The 19,050-nt window shown below is 35.2% G+C and overlaps 1 protein-coding gene across 4 annotated transcripts in view; it reads right to left on the bottom strand.

The window, feature by feature from the left end:
- The window catches only part of LOC136034803 (kinesin-like protein KIF2A), a 101,956-nt gene extending 83,432 nt beyond the window's left edge, over positions 1-18,524 (bottom strand). For all 4 annotated transcript variants that reach the window (XM_065716215.1, XM_065716216.1, XM_065716217.1 and 1 more), the window contains exons 1-2: positions 18,376-18,524; positions 1,168-1,262 (exon numbers count right to left, since the gene is read on the bottom strand). In XM_065716215.1, coding sequence (XP_065572287.1) covers positions 1,168-1,262; positions 18,376-18,433 — 153 coding nt within the window. In that variant the 5' untranslated portion in view covers positions 18,434-18,524. The remainder of the gene's footprint in view (positions 1-1,167; positions 1,263-18,375) is intronic.
- Positions 18,525-19,050: the final 526 nt, after the last annotated feature.

Here is a 19,050-nt window from a genome sequence, read left to right as displayed (position 1 = left end):
AAATTTCAAAATATTAACCCGCAAAAAAGGACAGTCTCTCACCCATTCCCAGTATTATTCTCCAATACCTTCCAAATAAATGTTGCATTTGAATAATTGTACTCAACTACTGTACTTAAGCAAACAAAAATTCAGATACATATGAACATTTTTCCCCTATGTAAGAATACATTTATATGAACATATAAGTACTTTTTTGCTAATCGTCCTTTTTTATTTCAGTCCCAGTTGCATACTTTTTTTTCAGTCCCAGTTGCATAATCATTAGTTTATTTTACACAGCCTATAACACAAAACTTTGTTTTTAATGTTTGCAAGTCACTAACCATTCCTCCATTTCTATATTAAAAATTGGTTTTATACAGCAGTTGATTGTCATAGCATCAATTTAAAGGATTTAAACTTAAAAGATAATGTACTTAAAAGATAAAAGTGAAAAAGCAAAAAATATTTCAAAAACTGCTTCAAAAAGGTTCCCCTGATGAAAATGTTATTTGAACAAGTCTTCATGGATTATAGTAGCATATCAAACTAAATGTTTCCATTATACAATTCTGCTGGATATTGGATTTTTCATCAAAAAAAAACTTACTCCATTAAATTTATTCTATGAACACAATAATTTACATAAGTTACAATATATTTAGTAAATTAGGGGAAAATTCAGTAAAATTAGAAATTTCTGACACTGATTAAGGATGCCCCTTCTCTTCCTGATTCAAAGCAAATGGCCTCCGGGAAAAAAGGTAATGTAATTGAACAACAGGTATATAACCATGGAGGAATAAATAACTTTTTCAAATCTACCCCAATGTCAAATTAAATGTGAGTATTTCCATACAAAGTATAATTTTCCTAGTGTGGAGTGCTGCTGGAAAAAAAATAATCACAGCACCAAGAAACCCTAAGTTTACTGTTTTTGAAGAAGCAGAAGAACACATAAAATACTTGCTGCACAATGGATTCCAGACTATTTTCACCCTATTCTATCTTATTATTCTCCTTATTCATAGAGCATCAGGGGTCACAATAATGACTAAAGGCACACCGCAAAAGTAATCCAATTTTGGTTTGGAAAAGAACTAAATCTTGGAAACCTTGGCCTGGAAATCTTGGTTTGGAAAAGAACTAAATGGTTTGGAAAAAGAGCTGCATTCATGTTTTTACCTCTTTGCCTTTGGTTTCTCCCTTCTCTGTCCATTCCACTGACACACTTCTTGCACTGACATTCACACTGGATATAACAGCAGCGTGAACTCTGCCTAAAAAATAAGAACCTTATATAAAAAGTTGAAAAACTGAAAACTCCATGTCTACTTGTTTATCAAAACAATAGAATGACTTGAAAACTAAAGTAATAAATAATTTAAAACAAAACAGAACATTGTAAACTAAATAATCAGAATCATTGGAAATAGGTAGACTCAAATTGGAGGAGACATTCCTCCTTACCAATTAATGCATTTATCACTGGTCAAAGGTGGGATTACGTCCATACAAAAAGAAAAGAAGTTTCCCAGTGTGGCAGTCTAACAAAACACAATCATTTAACACAAATTAAGAGGCCATTATTTAGTAGCAATCTGAGGACATTAAATTCAATAATATTAGGGTTTGTTAAAAAATAAAGAAGATAAGCTTCTTGTTCCATGGTGAACAAAATTTTCATAGAAAGAACTACAGGCCAAATATGCCCTTGGTTTCGACAACATTCCAATTGCAAAATTGGAAAATTATCCTTGGGCTACTTTCAATTGAAAAAAGACGTACTTATCTAATTTCTGATCGTTTTTTGAATTATACCTGAACCCCCCCCCCCCCTCTGCGAAAAATTTTCCTCAGAAATCACCACCATCCACCAAACGAAAAGTTTCTCATATAAAATTCCTACATGGAGATTCTCCCAAGGAAAATCCCCAGAAAATTCCCCCAGACAATTCTAGCTGCACTGAAAATTTCCCCAGTCAAAAACACATAAAAAGAGTTTCGTATAGGAATTCTGGCTAATAAGCCAGGCTAATATCCTTTAATAAGGACAATATAAATTCTAACTTGTGAACGAGTGACCCCTTTCCAGTTTTCCACAGGCCTTTTTCCATATGATTTGGTTTGACTTATAATAATAAAAAAAAAAAAAAAAAAAATTAAATTCTACATAATAATGAATGGTAAGTAGATAGCAATCCTTAAAACAAAAGCGTAAGAACCAAAATATTCATAACATAAAATCAAAGAATCAGCTTTTTATGGTGATTAAATAAAAAAACTAGTTTGTTTAACTGAAAGTAAGGAGCAACAGTCAAACTTAAAAGTTTATAACAGAAATTACTCCGTATATGAAAGGGGCTGTTCCTTCCTCAGCACCTTGCTCTTTGCACTAAAGTTTGACTTTTTCTCTCAAATCTACTTTTTAAAGCAGTGAAAAACTTTGGCCTAAAGAGCGGGGCGTTGAGGAGGGAACAGCCCCTTTCATATATGAAGTAATTTATGTTCGTTTTAAGTTTTAATGTTTTAAAAATCCACTTGCAAAATGTAACTCTACTGATTTCTAGAGGCATGTATCGTCCCAAAATCGTAACTGATATTGTATTATCAAACTCATACATGCTTCAGGGGCACCAATTTCAGTTATATAAGACAAGTGTTACAAAGCAGAATAATTATATTTAAATAGGCTAGGTTGTAGAAGTAACTTTTGTCGAAATTTAAACATTGAAAACGAAAGTTTTCCAAGATTGCAATCTGTCAATCCCCACTTTCTAAATTTATATACTTCATGTCCAAGACTAGGAGCCTGTTGGGTAAATTTTGAAATTAAATGACAACTGAAATTGCTAAGAAACAGACACATCTTTAGAATCAGAATATCATCCTGAATCCAAACATAAAATTGCTTTTCATTGAAACATTAGCCCCATTCCCTTCCCTTAATGTTCAAATATATACCCTGAATTGTACATATGCAGTGAATTTTCCATTATTTTGATAAATTGTTAAATCAATTTGAACCAAGTGACATAAAATTAATTGAAAATTCAATATATTTGACGATTAGGGGGAGGGGAATAAAGTAAATTTGGGTATCTATGGATTAATGCCACCCAAGCTACAAATCTGGCAGTTTTTGAATGGCGCCAACCTATACATAAGATGTTTGCAACAAATCATGAAATAAATAGAACACTATATTGGAAATCAGAACACTTAAGGTTATTCATAAACAAAGTACCCAAGAGACTTTGGTGGAAGTGGCTGAAATAAAGCTAATATAGATTCAAAGCAGTATCTATTTTTTTCACTTGATGCTGTCACCAGATAAACTCTGATAAAGAAGATTCCAAATGATGTCTTGTTGCCCCCTCCCCTATATCTCTTGTTCTCCTTTTAGCAGTGCCCCACATCCTATCAATTGTTTGAGTATGAGCTCATGTATCAGGATTAATAAAACTGTATTTATGAGTAATTTTAGCATGTAAGAATTCTTTTACTTCTATCTCATTTGTTACCTTAATTTGCACTTCAGAGCAAATTAAGATCCGTCTTGATCTGTGAATTGCTCCATACTTGATGTGAATCCTGAAGATCTGTGAGTCCAGAGGACTTGTTGGTCATGTGTCAATCCTATGACATGGTATTCCACCTTTAGACTACAAGCAACCAAGCCTATTAGGCTTAGGTTTCACTTGTTTGCCTGAGAATCCAAGCAAATTCAGTCAGAGATTTTGCACACAAGTTCAGTGGACATTGTCTGTTACTCATCAACCCAAAATCAATTCAATTCTTTCATCCCTTAGTTCTATCACTATCTACCTTAGTTCTGCCCTAGGAATGACACATGTACGGTTGATAGATAGACTTATCTATCAACAAATTAATTCACATAATTTTTATACAATCCTAATAAGGGCTTTTGCCAGATTTGCCTCTCAATTGATTAGACTATCTGTCTTGGGTTTTTCTACAATTAGCCATGGCTTGATACCCACAACTACTTGATTTTAATTCAATTCATTTTAATTCGCGTAAGGAATCAAAGGGAACACCATTCTGTTCAACATCTAATAACTTCTTGAAAACTTGATCATTAGGTACTGAAGCTGTTGCATTTGAGAGACTATTCCAGAGGTTTACTAGACAGCAGGAGACAAAATGTTGTTGGTGTTGAGTTTTGACAGATGCCTTCAACAATTTTATTTGAATGTCTTCTCCTGTCACTGCCAATATTTTGCGAAATTGTCAAATGAATTGGGCGGGGAGGGGTTCTTGTGAAGTAGGCTTATATGTCATAAGCATATCAGCTCTTTATCATTGGTAAACTAGTATAGATAATTCAGCTACTTCAAATGTTCATCATAAGGCTTGTCTCTCATCTTTGTTACTATTTTTTTGGCTTTCCTTTGCACCCCTTCCAGAAGCTGCATGTCACCCTTGTATCTTGGTTATGGTATACACATTCCAAAATCAAGCACTAATCTGACAAGGACCTTTTACAATCTCACAAAAACATAGGGAGACCTACTGGATGTTTTTTTTTTCAAGGATCCTAGGACAGAGTTTGCAAAAGATGCAGTCTTCTTGCAGTTTGAATGAAATTCACACTGGTTGTCAAAAACAATTCCAAGATTCCTTTCTTCATCTATACTTTGCAACTCTTGAATTTTGTTTATAGCTGATCAACCATAGTATACTTGAGACCTGGGTTGGACTTGCAAGAATGAATAGCACTACATTAGTGGATATTGAAGCTCATGTACCATGTTGATGCCCAGAATTGAATGTGGTCAAGGTCTGCTTGTAGTGACTCATGATTGACTGCACCAAACAACTTTCAGTCATTAGCATAGAGTTAGATGATTTGTAGTTAACCGAAAAATATCATTTATGTGGATATTGAAAAGGGTAGGTCCTAAGACACTAACTACCCTGCAGGACACAACTGGTGACTTTGCATCTCCCAGAAAGGATTGATTCTCCTTCACTAGTAAAAAGTCTCACTCTCTGTGTTCTATCAGTTAGAAAAGCTGAGATCCAGCCCACGAAGTTTGCATTAATTCCACATGAGATGATTTTTATGTTCAAGTGTAGATCTGGAACTTTGTCAAACACTTTTGCAAGGTCAAGCAGCAAGACATCCACAGGAAGACCCTGACATTCAGGTCTGCTATAACATCATAAGTCACCAGCAAATTTGTTTCTACTGTCTTTCCTGGTCGAAAACCATGTTGGCTGGGCAATAGTATCCCAAGAACTTTGAGATGCTTTAAATGCCTATAGATTGAAAAACAGCATGTTACCACTTTCTTCAAAAGGGGAATTAAAGCCAACACAATAAACTACCATAAATAGCAATAAAGACCACACTGCCTTTCCATATCAAACAAACACAACTTAGAAACAATAGGGAAATTTTAAAAACAGTGGAATTCAACTCAATGAATATTTTGGCCCGAAGTCCAAGGGCTGTCTTCAGCACAACCCCAAAAAAAAATATATATATATATACATATATATATATAAACTTGCATTAAAATGAATTAAAACTAAAAATGTTAAAAAAAAAACCTAGCATCCTTACTTCAACAAAGTTCAACCAGGACTGACAAATAAAATTATATCAGTCCTGGTTGAACTTTGTTGAAGTAAGGATGCTAGGGCTGTTTTAAAAAAAGTTTTTAAAAACATTTTTTGTTTTAATCTTCACATTTTAATACAAGTTTATATATATATTACAATGCAATTCCTACTTTTGAATGCAAAGGATGTTTCTGTTAATTAGATTATCATATTTCCTTCCACTATAACTCACATTTTTAGTTCATTTAAAATAGTTTTTGTTTAATCTAATCTTCACCACTATTACACAAACTAAAATGGGTATGACATAATTGGTCTACAACAGAGCAAAGAATAGAAACAACAGCAAAGAAATATATGTATTTTCATCAGGGGGATTAGGTTGCATTGTCAGGGTAATTACCTTAGATTGCATTTTCTAGCAACTAAGGTTGAAGAGCCTGTACATGTTGCCATGTAACATTGACTGAATATTCCTGTCACAGTTAGTGAGTGGATCATCAATATTTACATATATACAGAACAGTTTGGTTTCATCATTGGGTGTCACTAGATCCCAAGTATGCATCGGCACTGTTTCTGTTTTTGAGAAAAACAGAAACAGAAAAAAACAGTTAGAAGAAAAACAGAACAGAAACAGGTCAAACAAAAACAGGTGACCTGTTTCTGTAATCTGTTCTGTTTTTCGAAAAAACAGAAAACAGCTGTTTTTTTTTTAAAAAACAGCTGTTTTAACAGCTGTTTTTCCTGTTTTTTCCTTACTTCTTCTATTTCTAATAGGAAAGAAAACATCATCTTGTTAAATCCTTTTAGTTACATACAAAAGATGAGCAACTTCGTGTAATTCAACACACTAGCGTATTTTAGGGGGGGGCGAAATTTGGCAAAATTTGTCATAAAATGCGTCCAATCGGGTGCAATTTAACCAAAAATTCTTAGGCCTAACGGCCGAATTGCATTTATTCTCAAATTCTTTGTCACTCATATATTATAAAAGATTGTCGAAAAAAAAAATCGATTCTGACTCCAGAAGTCTAACTGATCCGTTACCTTGCAGAAAAGCATCACCTTAATTAGGCTAAAAACAAGAGGCAGAAGGACAACGGAATGGAGAGGGGAGAGGGAAAAATAGCAAGACCTCTTACATTAATGACATATAGTTTTATTTTCAAGTTTCCCTTAACTTCTCCAACCATAGAATTCAGAAAGCTTTTCTGTAAGAGCCAACAGTAAGGCAAAGAAACAAAAATTTTCGTCCCCTAAACCCTGCCTAAGCCGGGGACGAAAATTTTTACATTTCTTTCGTTTTCTCGAACTTGCTTGACATTAATAAGATTTTTCTACATTCAATAAGAATAGCAGACTTATATACCACGGTTGTCAAAAAATCTCTAGCCCCCACTCTTTATAGGCTACTGGTACTTACGACCTTTAGGTGGGACGACCTTTTGGTGGGCTAAGTAAACATATGAGGGACTGTCTTGCTGCCGCTCTTTCTTCTAAAGTCATTCGTTCATATGTACAAAGATCAAGATAAGCTGGACGCTGGTAGAGCTCCAACTTGAATCTAGGATTTTGCACAAAATACTTTTTTAACTGCATAAGCAGCTGATCCTTCAGGCGATTCTCAAGCAGCCTGTTCGATCTCGCTTCACAGAAGCTCACCAATCCCTTGATCAGCATGTATGCTTTGCTTGAAGTAGTGTAAGTGGACCCACTAGCCAGTTCGGTGGTCTCTTCAAAAGGGCTCAAACAACTTGTTGCACATTCTAAAAGTGACCAGTCTTGCTCAGTAAGTTCAAGTTCTCTAATTTTCGCATTGCGAACATTTACATCATAAAATTTCTGCAGAGCAGATTTTCTGTGTAACATGGAACTAATCATCACGTAAGTGCTATTCCAACGCACTTTCATATCATGAGGGATGTGACCACTTAGTCCTATTTCTTTGCAAAGCCCTTCAAAGAGGTCGTGTTGAATATTTGACTTTTTTAGCAGCTTGAGTGTCCGACGCAACTTTTTGAGTGCACCATTGAGTGAGACTGAGTCTTCAATTTCAGTAAAATCATTTGCACCAGTGGCCCATTCATCCCATTCAGTTTCTGTGTCGGAGTCGTACTCTTCCAAGTCATATACATCTGAAGCAGTGTCAACAATGTCTGAATCTATGATATCAGGAAGGTCATCTTCTGTCAGACCAATCTCTGAGGAACATTGCTCTCTACTAGTGCCTTGTTCGGGTTCACCTTCATCATCTGAATCACATTCCGGTGTTTGCTCTACGTCAAATTCATTTCTCCCCAAAATTTGAGGCCATTTGTGACACTGAGGTGGAGGCAGTGGCCAAAGCAAAATGAACGTTCAATTCCACCAATTTGACAAGCTTTTACGACGCTCGAGCCAGAATCAGTTACAACACAGAACAATTTGTCTTCAAGTTCAAATTTCTTCAGGGCTACTATGATTGCTGCAAGTATATTTGCTGCTGTATGCCGAACCTTGAGATGCTTAAAGTCCAAGATGCAACTGTGAACTACCCATTTTCCACTGACTAGCTTGGGGTAATGTACTGTCACTGCCAAGTATCCTCCCCCTGTATATGACCAGCAGTCAAATGTTATAGATACCTTTCGTGCCTGATTCATATCCAATTTCAGTTTCAATAGTTTCTTTTTCTTTGCTTGAAACACATGCCTTTTTATGGTACGACCCGATGGAGGCAAAATACCACCTGTCAAGGAGTGTATCAGTCAACACATGGCTTGCACGTCAAAAATGGAAAGTGGTAACTTGTCTGCAAGTACTGTTCTTACACACTGTTTTGTCAATTTAAGTTGACTTGAGCGGTTGCGAAACATCAGAGAACAGATATCTCTAGTTCCTTTTCTAGAGAAAGAAAAATTGCTCTTTTGGTTCTTCGGCTGTTCTTCAGCTATCCCACATCCTGGCAATGAACCCTGTACTGTACGACAAACAACAGCTTCTGGGCCATTGGCAACATTATCCATGTCCTGCCGTGCTGGTGCAGTAGAGGCAGATGACTGTACTTTCACCTTAATCTTATGAACATTTTCCAGGTGATTGACAAAATTAGTTGAAGAACCTCCACTAGCCTTGATAGTCTTTTTGCAAACCTTGCAGGTGATGCTGCATTTGTCTTTCACACCATAATTAGCCCAAACTGGCTTTTTCCTTATGATTTTAGGTAAAACTTCTACCTCTTCATCAGAGGAAATATCCATGACAGTTTTGCAGTAGTACCTGAAAGTCATTTGAATCAGTTTTTTTTTTAAATTACAGACAGGCATTTGTCCTACAAGAATCCTGATACACCCAGTCAGGGTGACTAATTTTTGCATACAATGTAGTTATCGATAATGTTGTGATGATTCTTTTGAAAAAAAAATTAAAAAAAAAAATCAATGTGATATTTGAATTCTGCATGTCCAACTGTGTGGTACTAGGGATAAAATAAGTCTGAGTTACAGCATAGTACAAAAAAGAAAAAAAAGGAAGAAGTTAAATGGGCTTGTGCTGTATCTGGAATGAGCTGACTGATAACAATAGACATGGAACCCTCACGCCTACAAAAGTTCAAATAGACTAGCATGGCTAGTCTAATTTGACTGTTCATAATTTTTAATTTTAGGATACTTGCTCCAGCGCACAAAATTAGACGAAGGAAGGACTAATTTTTGCATACAATGTAGTTATCGACAATGTTGTGATGATTCTTTTAAAAAAAAAATTGAAAAAAAAAATCAATGTGATATTGGAATTATGCATGTCCAATTGTGTGGTACTAGGGATAAAATAAGTCTGAGTTACAGCATAGTACAAAAAAGAAAAAAAAAGGAAGAGGTTAAATGGGCTTGAGCTGTATCTGGAATGAGCTGACTGATATCAATAAGTCTAGAACCCTCATGCATACAAAAGTTCAAATAGACTAGCATGGCTGGTCTAATTTAACTATTCATAATTTTTACCTTAAGGATGCTTGCTCCAGCACACAAAATTAGACGAAGGTTAGCAAGGAAATCGAGCTTCTAGTTTAGATGTCGCTATGATTTCACCTGAATATCAAAGAAATTACTCTTCTTGTTGACAAAGGACGATTTCGGTATCATACCCGCTAGATAGCGCGGCATTCAAAAAAAAAACAGAAAAAAACAGAAAACAGATAAAAAAAAAACAGAAACGGAAAAAAATAGATGAAAAAAAACAGAACAGAAACAGAAACAGGTCAAACAAAAACAGGTAGCCTGTTTCTGTTTTCAGTTCTGTTTTTTGTAAAAACAGAAACAGAAACAGGTAAGAAAAAACAGAAACAGAAACAGAAAACAGAAACAGTGCCGATGCTTAATCCCAAGTGTGTTTGAGGGCTAAAAGGGGCAGGTGGCACCTAATAGACTCTGTTGGATAATTCTGGTTCATTCCCCTGCATCTCCAATGACTTGCTGTTTTAATCATGGTCAACACAAATCTTGGAGTTTTCAACTGATCTGGTTGACATGGTAGATTTGCTGAGTGAATTCCATAGTGGATGAATTTGATTCATGAAGAAATTGAACTTCTTATGCTTTCTGCTAAATTTTTTACACAGTTTTATAGGATTTCCTTGTGGTCTCTTGTATTCACTATGATCAAAACAGGTTTTAATGGTGCCACTGGTAATCATCTTAAATGCAAGGATGACATCTCCTCTCTTTCTAGAGTATGTTAGGGTATGCAGGTAAAGTTTTTCTAGTTGTTGCTCATAGGAGATATGTTGTTTGGTAAAAGAGAGCTTGATTGCTCTACTCTGGACCTTCTCAAGTATCTGTCACACATAAAGTGCATGTTGGCAACCAATATACTAATGAACAAGGGCTGTGTAAAGCTTCTTCATAACTCTTAATTGGTGATTTGTCACTGAACACTTGGCCAAACTGAGGACATTGTTTGCCCTAGCTGCTTGGTTCTGGCAGTGATAAAGGGGTTGTTTGGGCAAAGATGAAGGACTTTGCATTTGTGTGGGTTGAACTCAAGTGTCCTGGTTGTAGCCCACAGACAGAGTTTGTAGAGATCTTCTTTCAGAGAAAAGCAATTTTCTGTTGAGGCTACTGGACCAAAAAGTTTTGAATATGGAATTCCAAATAGGGTAAAATATCCAGTAGTTGGACAGCTTATTGCCACTTCAAGAGTTAAGTCATTGTAAAATTTCTATGATACCACCTAGAAATTGGATTGTTTCACCATTGTATTTTTTCAAATCATTTTAAGAAGTATATGATTAGCTTGAATATTTTAGCTATATACAATACACACAATTTCAAAGGTACTGATAGGCAACAGTGGAGCCTAATCTTTGTTATGTTTAAAACTTTAATTTAATTTTGGAAGATATAGTTGAATCTTCAACACAGAATCTTAAAGTTAGGCCTAGTCAAACAAAGAGTTATTCTGTCTATACAGTATATGCCTACAGGCTATACTGTGAGGGTATAACCTATCTTTTGTCTAGATTCAAATGGCCAACTGAAAAACTAAATTCTAGTTAATTGACTTCTTGTTATCTTGGAAAGGGTTTAGGTTAAGAAAATAAAACTTTCAGGGATGGGTCTACAGGCCAAAGTATGTCCCAGGAAGGTATTTTAAAGTACCCACCTCCACTCCTTCTCCCTCTAGAGGGCCCTGAAATTTGCTGACATGACAGGTCTATACCTATTGAAATTTTGGAACAATTGTTTTGGGTCATGAAACTATTGTTAATCAATGCATTTTGACTTTTTGAACATCTTTTCTCTCTTGCAGAACTCCCACAAACTCACCATTATGGAGTTATTCTGGCCGAAATATCCTGTATTTACATATATAGAATTGCAATCATTTCCATTTCCATTAATTAGATATTTGAAATCGCATATCTGTAATAGTTTAGAAATAAATTTGGGCTATACATTTGCACATAAGGGGGTGGAGGTAAAGCATAGCATATATTAAATACGTAAACTAACCACTGCTGTATTTAATATATTGTCCCCTGAGAGCAGTTTTGTCATAACTAAGCTTTTCAAAATTCTGAGAAAAACAATTTTGAAATTTTCACTTTTGCTGGAACTTACATGGTACAACCAATTTTCTTCGCAAATACATCAAAAAAAGAGAAAAAATAACTAGTAGGGTCTCCCTAATATGAGATGGAAGATGTGAAGTTTTCATTGTCAAAACTTGAAATGAAATACAGATGCGACAATCCATCCTTCCCGAAATTTTAGTAAACTTAGATACAACAAAATGTTGTGGGCTGCCTATTCTTTTCACCATGAAGATATGACAAACAAGTTCTGATGCAGCAATACTATTTGAAAAAGTATTAAATGAAAAAAAAAACAGAAACGTTCATTTTTTGTTGAGTCTCTTTGCTTCAATGGAATCCTCCTCTGGACATGGATCTCTCATGGAGAGAGAGGCTTCCAAATGTTCAGTATCCCCCTTAGCCTTGTAGCACTGTTCAATCTTGGTTTCAAAATACTTCTGGTCTTGGTTGGGGATGAACTTCAGAAGATACTTGACATCTTTGATTTTTGCATCAGCTAGATCAATATTTTTGCCACAAAGTTTGGGCAAAACAAGACGTTCAACAACACGGACAGCCAAAGTGTTGGGGTACTTTTTAACCGAAGTATATTCTTGCAATATAGTAGCCATTTGCAAGTCTCCAGAGAAGGAAGTTTTGAACAATACAACAAACAAGTTCTGCTGTAGCAATACTATTTGAAAAAGTATAAAATTAAAAAACCTCAGAAATGTTCATTTTTTGTTGAATTTCTTTGCTTCATTGAAATCCTCCTCTGGACATGGATCTCTCACAGACAGAGAGGCTTCCAAACGTTCAGTATCCCCCTTAGCCTTGTAGCACTGTTCAATCTTGGTTTCAAAATACTTCTGGTCTTGGTTGGGGATGAACTCCAGGAGATACTTGACATCTTTGATTTTTGCATTAGGTAGATCAATATTTTTGCCACAAAGTTTGGGCAAAACAAGATGTTCAACAGCATGAACAGCCAAAGTGTTGGGACACTTTTTAACCGAAGTACATTCTTGTGATATAGTAGCCATTTGCAAGTCTCCAGAGAAGGAAGTTTTGAACCAAACTCTCTTAGCATCCAAACCAACGAGTACTTGTACAGTTTTGCTGGCTTTTGAAAGTCACAAAACTTTGACTGGTTCACTTGTATTATTCAAAGGACATGTCTTTCTTACTTTCAGTAACTTCCTCACCAGATCTAAAGGAGAAAACTAATCAAGGTGCTTTATCCCCCACTTGATAGTGCTATGTACAGCATCAACCTCCTGTATAGTCAAATGACCTGGTTCACAATACTTCATAACCACTTTTTCTAAGTGTGGAAATGTTCTTAGAACATCTTGGATAGCAAAGCTTATAATTGAGTTTTGGTTTTGGGACATGCAGGAGTCCAAACAAGTAATTAACTGACAGATATCAGGGTAAGTATCAAGAACTTTTCTAGTATGGTCACTAGTCCACTAGCTATTTTGTTTGCTCCATGTCCATCCTCAAACTTGGACCAAATGCAACAGTATACCTCATTGATTTTCTTACTGTTTCAGACTGTTTGAGGAACTTACTGTTTCATAATAAATCCATTTTTTAATGTTATATAGTCAACAAGCACCAATTTTTAATGATTAAGCTGGATAAATAAATTTTGTTTTGCCGTTTATACTGTTTTCTTCTTCCTTGGCGCCAAATTTTCAAAGTATGTGTTTTCTGTTGTTTTTGACAAAATAATACTACGTTTTCTCAGCACTAAAATAATTTATAGTTAGGTTAGGCTGGGTTAGTTAGGTGAGGTCAAAAAGTGCTTAAATTTGAATTTGCAATAGAAGCAATTATAATATTTGTAAAAAACATAAAAAAGGCATCGAATGGTATATTCAGTTTATTTGTAAGTCAATAATATGAACTGCAAAAAAATTACCAACAAGGAAGCACTACCAAAATATGATCATAACCAAGATTTATTCTGACCACCAATATGCAACATATATTGTATATATGTACAATATATATAATATAAGATATAATATATATTATATTCTTGGAACAAAACATTAGTCAATTTCACAAAAATTAGGTACTGGATTCCTGTAAATATTGTGCAGCTTGTGCGGATGTAAATAATGTCTGTTTGTGACTCATTGTGAAACTTTTACCAAATCTTTTCTTCTTCAAAAGTGTATGTCAACAGAGTTACAACAAAAATGCCCATGTAATTTTCCCATATGAGATACAACAAAACCACTCTTAACAAAACAGCAAAATGTGAGATACAATAAACAAGAAATCTAAAATTGACGCACTTCTAGTTGAGATACAATAAAATTGTTGACAGAATCAGATAAAGCAAAAAATTTCACATCAGATGATTGTCTTAACTCCACTTCCCAAAAAAGTTGCATATACAACAAAACTGCTCTCAGGGGACAATATGCTATGCTTTACCCCCCCCCCCCCAATGTCCAAATATATATTAACTCCATAACAGTGAGTTTGTTGTAATTTTGCAAGAGAGAAAAGATGTTCAAATAGTCAAAATGCATCTATTAACAATAGTTTCATGACCCAAAACAATTGTTCAGGTAATAGGAATTTTGAACAAATTTTGAGTCATATCAATGTTTTTTTTTTTCAAAATTTTAGGAACTGCATTTGCATATCTTTAAATCCTTATAAAATGGAATTGAGCAAGTTATGAAGCTGAAAACAATTGTGTTGTACTTCAATTAAGCAGAAGATCTATTTTGCAAGGTTTCACTTTTATAACACACATATTTTTAAAGGTCATCAAAGGTCAGGGTCCTCTAGAGGGAGGAGTGGAGGCAGTTGCTTCAAAATACCTTCCTGGGACATACTTTAGTCTGTAGATTCATGAAAGTTTCATTTTCATAACCTAAACCCTTTCTGAGATAGCAGGAAGTCAATTAACTAGAATTTTACCAAAAACTCTAATTTTCAACAATTGTAGTCAATAATCCCAACTAGTCTAGTCTTAACTCTTAGCTGATCCTAACTATTAAAACCAATATAGACTAAATAATGTCCAAGATTAGGAACCTATTGTCCATGCATAAGAAAGATACTTTATAATCAGGATAGCATAGGCCTAATTATCTAAGATTAGGTAGGCCTACTGGTCATGAGGCCTAATTAAGCTTTATCCTGTCTTTACTGTTGTGCATAGCCTTGAGATATATTCGGTCTTATTGGGAAGGGAATACATCATAATGACAGCAACTATTAGCCCATATTATGAAATAACCTAGTCTAGGGCCTATTAGTGCTGATTAGAGAAACAAATAGCAAAAGACCCTAAATCTGCTGACAAGATAGGCTAGAGTTTATCTTAAAAGAGGGGATAAATAGCCTACAATAACAGTCTTCTTTGGCCAACCTAAACCTAATTAAATGGGGCTACCTAGGTATATTCTTCTGGAGAAAATCTAAAATTTGATCTTTAACTAATAATCCTTTTGAAACCAACTGAGGTTAAATTCTAGTTTAGCTAGCCTACTTGTTACTATCTTGGAAAGGGGTTAGATTAGGAAGATTAAACTTTCAGCAATGAATCCAGGGTCACAAACATACTCTGGGAAGGTATAGCCAAGCTTCCATGTTGACCCTCTTGTGATTTCCAAGTCTAAGAAATTTTCCTACTTGACAGGCCCTAACACTCTAAATTTAGGAATATCTATTTGTAGATATTGAAAACCTCACAAATTAAGGTAAAATTCTAGTTGATTGACTTCTTGCTATCTCAGAAAGGGGCTAGGTTAGGAAAATGAAACTTTCAGGAATTGGTCTACAGGCTAAAGCATGTCCCAGGAAGGTATTTTGAAGTACCCACCTCTACTCCTTCTCTCTCTAGCAGGCCCTACCTTTGATGACCTTCAAAATATGTGTGTTATAAAAGTGAAACCTTGCAAAATAGAACTTCTGCTTGAATGAAGTACAACGAAATTATTTTCCGCTTCAAAACTTTGCTCAATCCCAATTTATAAGGTTTTAAAGATATGCAAATACATTTCCTAAATTTCCAAAAAAAAAAAAAAAAAACATTGATATGGCTCAAAATTCTACTCATACAGGGTTCGGACAGGTTGGTTCATTTCAAATTATAGGCTCTGTCCTATTTTTATAGGATTTCCCAGGCCCAAATATAGGCCAATTATAGGATTTGGAAGTCCTCAGGATCAGATCTGTGGTAGATGGCATGGGATGCCTGGTCACATAAATTACAAAGTTTCATCCCAATCCCTCCAATCTAAGCATTTTCCATGATTTTAGGTCCCCCCCCCCAAATTCCCCCCAATGTCACCAGATCCGGTCGGGATTTAAAATAAGAGCTTTGAGACCTGATATCCTTTTAAATATCAAATTTCATTGAGATCCAATCACCAGTTTGTAAGTTAAAAATAACTCATTTTATCTAATTTTTCAGAATCAGCCCCCCCCCCTCCAAACTACCCCAAAGAGAGCGGATTTGTTCTGGTTATGTCAATCATGTGTCTAGGACTTGTGCTTATTTTTCCCACCAAGTTTCAGCCCAATCCCTCCAATCTAAGCGTTTTCCATGATTTTAAGTCACCCCAAACTCCCCCCAATGTCACCAGATCTGGTCGGGATTTAAAATAAGAGCTTTGAGACACGATATCCTTCTAAATATCAAATTTCATTGAGATCCAATCACCTGTTTGTAAGTTAAAAATACCTCATTTTTTCTAATTTTTCAGAATCAACCCCCCTCCCTACTACCCCAAAGAGAGCAGATCCATTCTGGTTATGTCAATCATGTATCTAAAATTTGTTCTTATTTTTCCCACCAACTTTCAGCCCAATCCCTCCAATCTAAGTGTTTCCCAAGATTTTAGGTTTCCCCCTCCAAACTCCCCCAATGTCACCAGATCCAGTCAGGATTTAAAATAACAGCTGAGACACAATATCCTTACAAAAACATCAAATTTCATTAAGATTTGATCAACCATTCGTAAGTTAAAAATACTTCAATTTTCTATTTTTTCTGAATTAACGGGCCCCCACTCCCCCCAGATGGTCAAATTGGGAAAACGACGATTTCTAATTTAATCTGGTCCAGTTCCAGATACACCTGCCAAATTTCATTGTCCTAGCTTACCTGGAAGTGCCTAAAATAGCAAAACCAGGACCGACAGACAGACAGACTGACAGAATTTGCAATTGCTATATGTCACTTGGTTAATACCAAGTGCCATAAAAACATATGCTACAATGAGATTAACCAAACAGACAGACAAAGGATGGTGAGGCAATAAATGATAAAAAGTTGATTCTGACAATCTTCCATGCAGGAGGGCCAACTTTGCACTTATATCAGGGACATCAAACTTACAAATTATCTTACCATTGCTATTCCAAGGGGGGAGATAAAGTAAAAATTTACAATATCTGAAATAAAAAGTCCAAATCTGATTAACATCATTTTTCTTTAGAAGGGGAAGAAGACCAGATAGATAAAGGACAGAATATCACAGAATGTAGCATATAGCCTACCCAGTACATGTCTATTATACTTCCCTTGATTAGTAACTATCTTAGAATAGCCCATTTGAATAACTGGGCTGTATTTATATCAGCCAGCCAGCATTCAGCCAGGAAACACATAAGTTGCAAGAACTCCAGTCTCATTAAGCAGAGACTGCTAGCCTATATACTGATCTTTGCTCATTATGGACAGGCCCAACATGACAAAAAACAAAACATAGGCTACTAAGTCAGCACAACATCATAGCCCAGGCAGAAGCAGCTTACTAAGCCCAACACACAGCATTAGTTAAGTTCAAAAAGCTCAGCAGTTGTAATTAATTATCAATCTACAGCATATCAGCATTTGTTGCCTCACCATGGTCTGATCTGTTTGTATGATTAATGTCTATTATTGACTCTTGTTTTTTTTTGTTTTTTTATTTGTATCACTTTTTTTTTTTATTTGTTTTCTGTTTTTCTTCAAGTTTTTACTCCACTATTTATCTTTTTGATGTAAGTGGGTTAGAAATAAATATATAATGTACTTAGTGCTCTTCAGCTGAAAATATAGGAATAATAGGATTTTAGCCAAAATATAGGCATTTTATAGGAGTGCATTAAAATATAGGAATTTATAGGTGAGTCCGAACACTGCTCATATAACAGGAATTGCATTTTCAGAACTAAAGGCAGAGAAAAAGCAACTGGAGGATTTGAACTAAACAAAATCAAAAGACCTAACTGAAAATTAAGGTAAAATGTTGTTTTGTCAAAATTTCAATAGGTCATGTAGGCGAATTTCAGGGCTCTGTAGAGGGAGAAGGGATGGAGGTGGGTACTTTAAAATACCCTACCAGGATATACTTTAGCCTGTAGACCTATCCTTGAAAGTTTCATTTTCCTAACCTAACCCCTTTCTGAGATAGCAAGAAGTCACTCAACTAGATTGTTACCCAAATTAGGATTGAGCAAAGTTGTGAAGCTGAAAACAGTTCTCTTATTCTTTATTTAAGCAGAAGATCTATTTTGTAAGGTTTCAATTTCATAATACAAAAATTTAAAAGGTCACTTCCTTCTACAGGGAGAAGGAGTAGAGGTATGTTTTTAGAAACACCTTCCCAGGACTAACTTTAGTCTGTAGACCCACCCCTGAGTTTCATTTCCATAGCCTAACCCAACTCCAAGAGAGTGAAAAGTAGCCAAAATTGAATTTTAACACCTAATGAATTTCTTACCATTTGTTCTTTGAATGTCAATTGTAGTTCCTGGTTTTATGTGTGCTATACTATCCATTTCAACAAGATTTCTACCAGAAATTCAAACTTAGCGTTTCTCTATGAAAACGGACGGTCTCCTAACAAAAAAGAAATCCTTACATAAATCTACCCAAATAAGTCGTTATAACGAAAAAATATTATCGAGGAAATGCTATGATACTTAAAAATGTGCAATACTTTTTATTATTAGGTAGCGAAAAGGTATATCTGCTCCTTTATAAGATTTTTCAGGGGTAAAAGGTTGAGGAAAATCTGGACAATAGAAGAATAGCTCGCCACATGCAAAATGTATGTAGACCTACAGACGTCCAACTGAAATAACTTTATGGTACCAATCAATTTGGTATTTGTGCTCGTTTATCCTCATTTTCCCAGCCTTCTTGTCACATCTGCCATATTGGCTTATCTCCCTCCGAACTGGCGTATTTTTATGGTGACTGGCGGGAAAATTTTAAGTCAGCCTGCCAGGTGTATTTTAGTTGATCTGGCGTATTTTTAGCGTGAAATTCTTTATCTGAAAGAAATTATTTTCCTCATTTGGATCTAAGAACTATTTGTCATATAATTAAGGTGTAATTTTCGTATTCCATCCATCAGTATGAGCATATTCTTTCATTTCATAATAATTTTATT

The sequence above is a fragment of the Artemia franciscana genome, chromosome 13 (assembly GCF_032884065.1).
Source record: "Artemia franciscana chromosome 13, ASM3288406v1, whole genome shotgun sequence".
Taxonomy (NCBI): domain Eukaryota; kingdom Metazoa; phylum Arthropoda; class Branchiopoda; order Anostraca; family Artemiidae; genus Artemia; species Artemia franciscana.
Note: the sequence above shows the minus strand (reverse complement) of the source record. Positions and strands in the feature narration are given on the sequence as shown.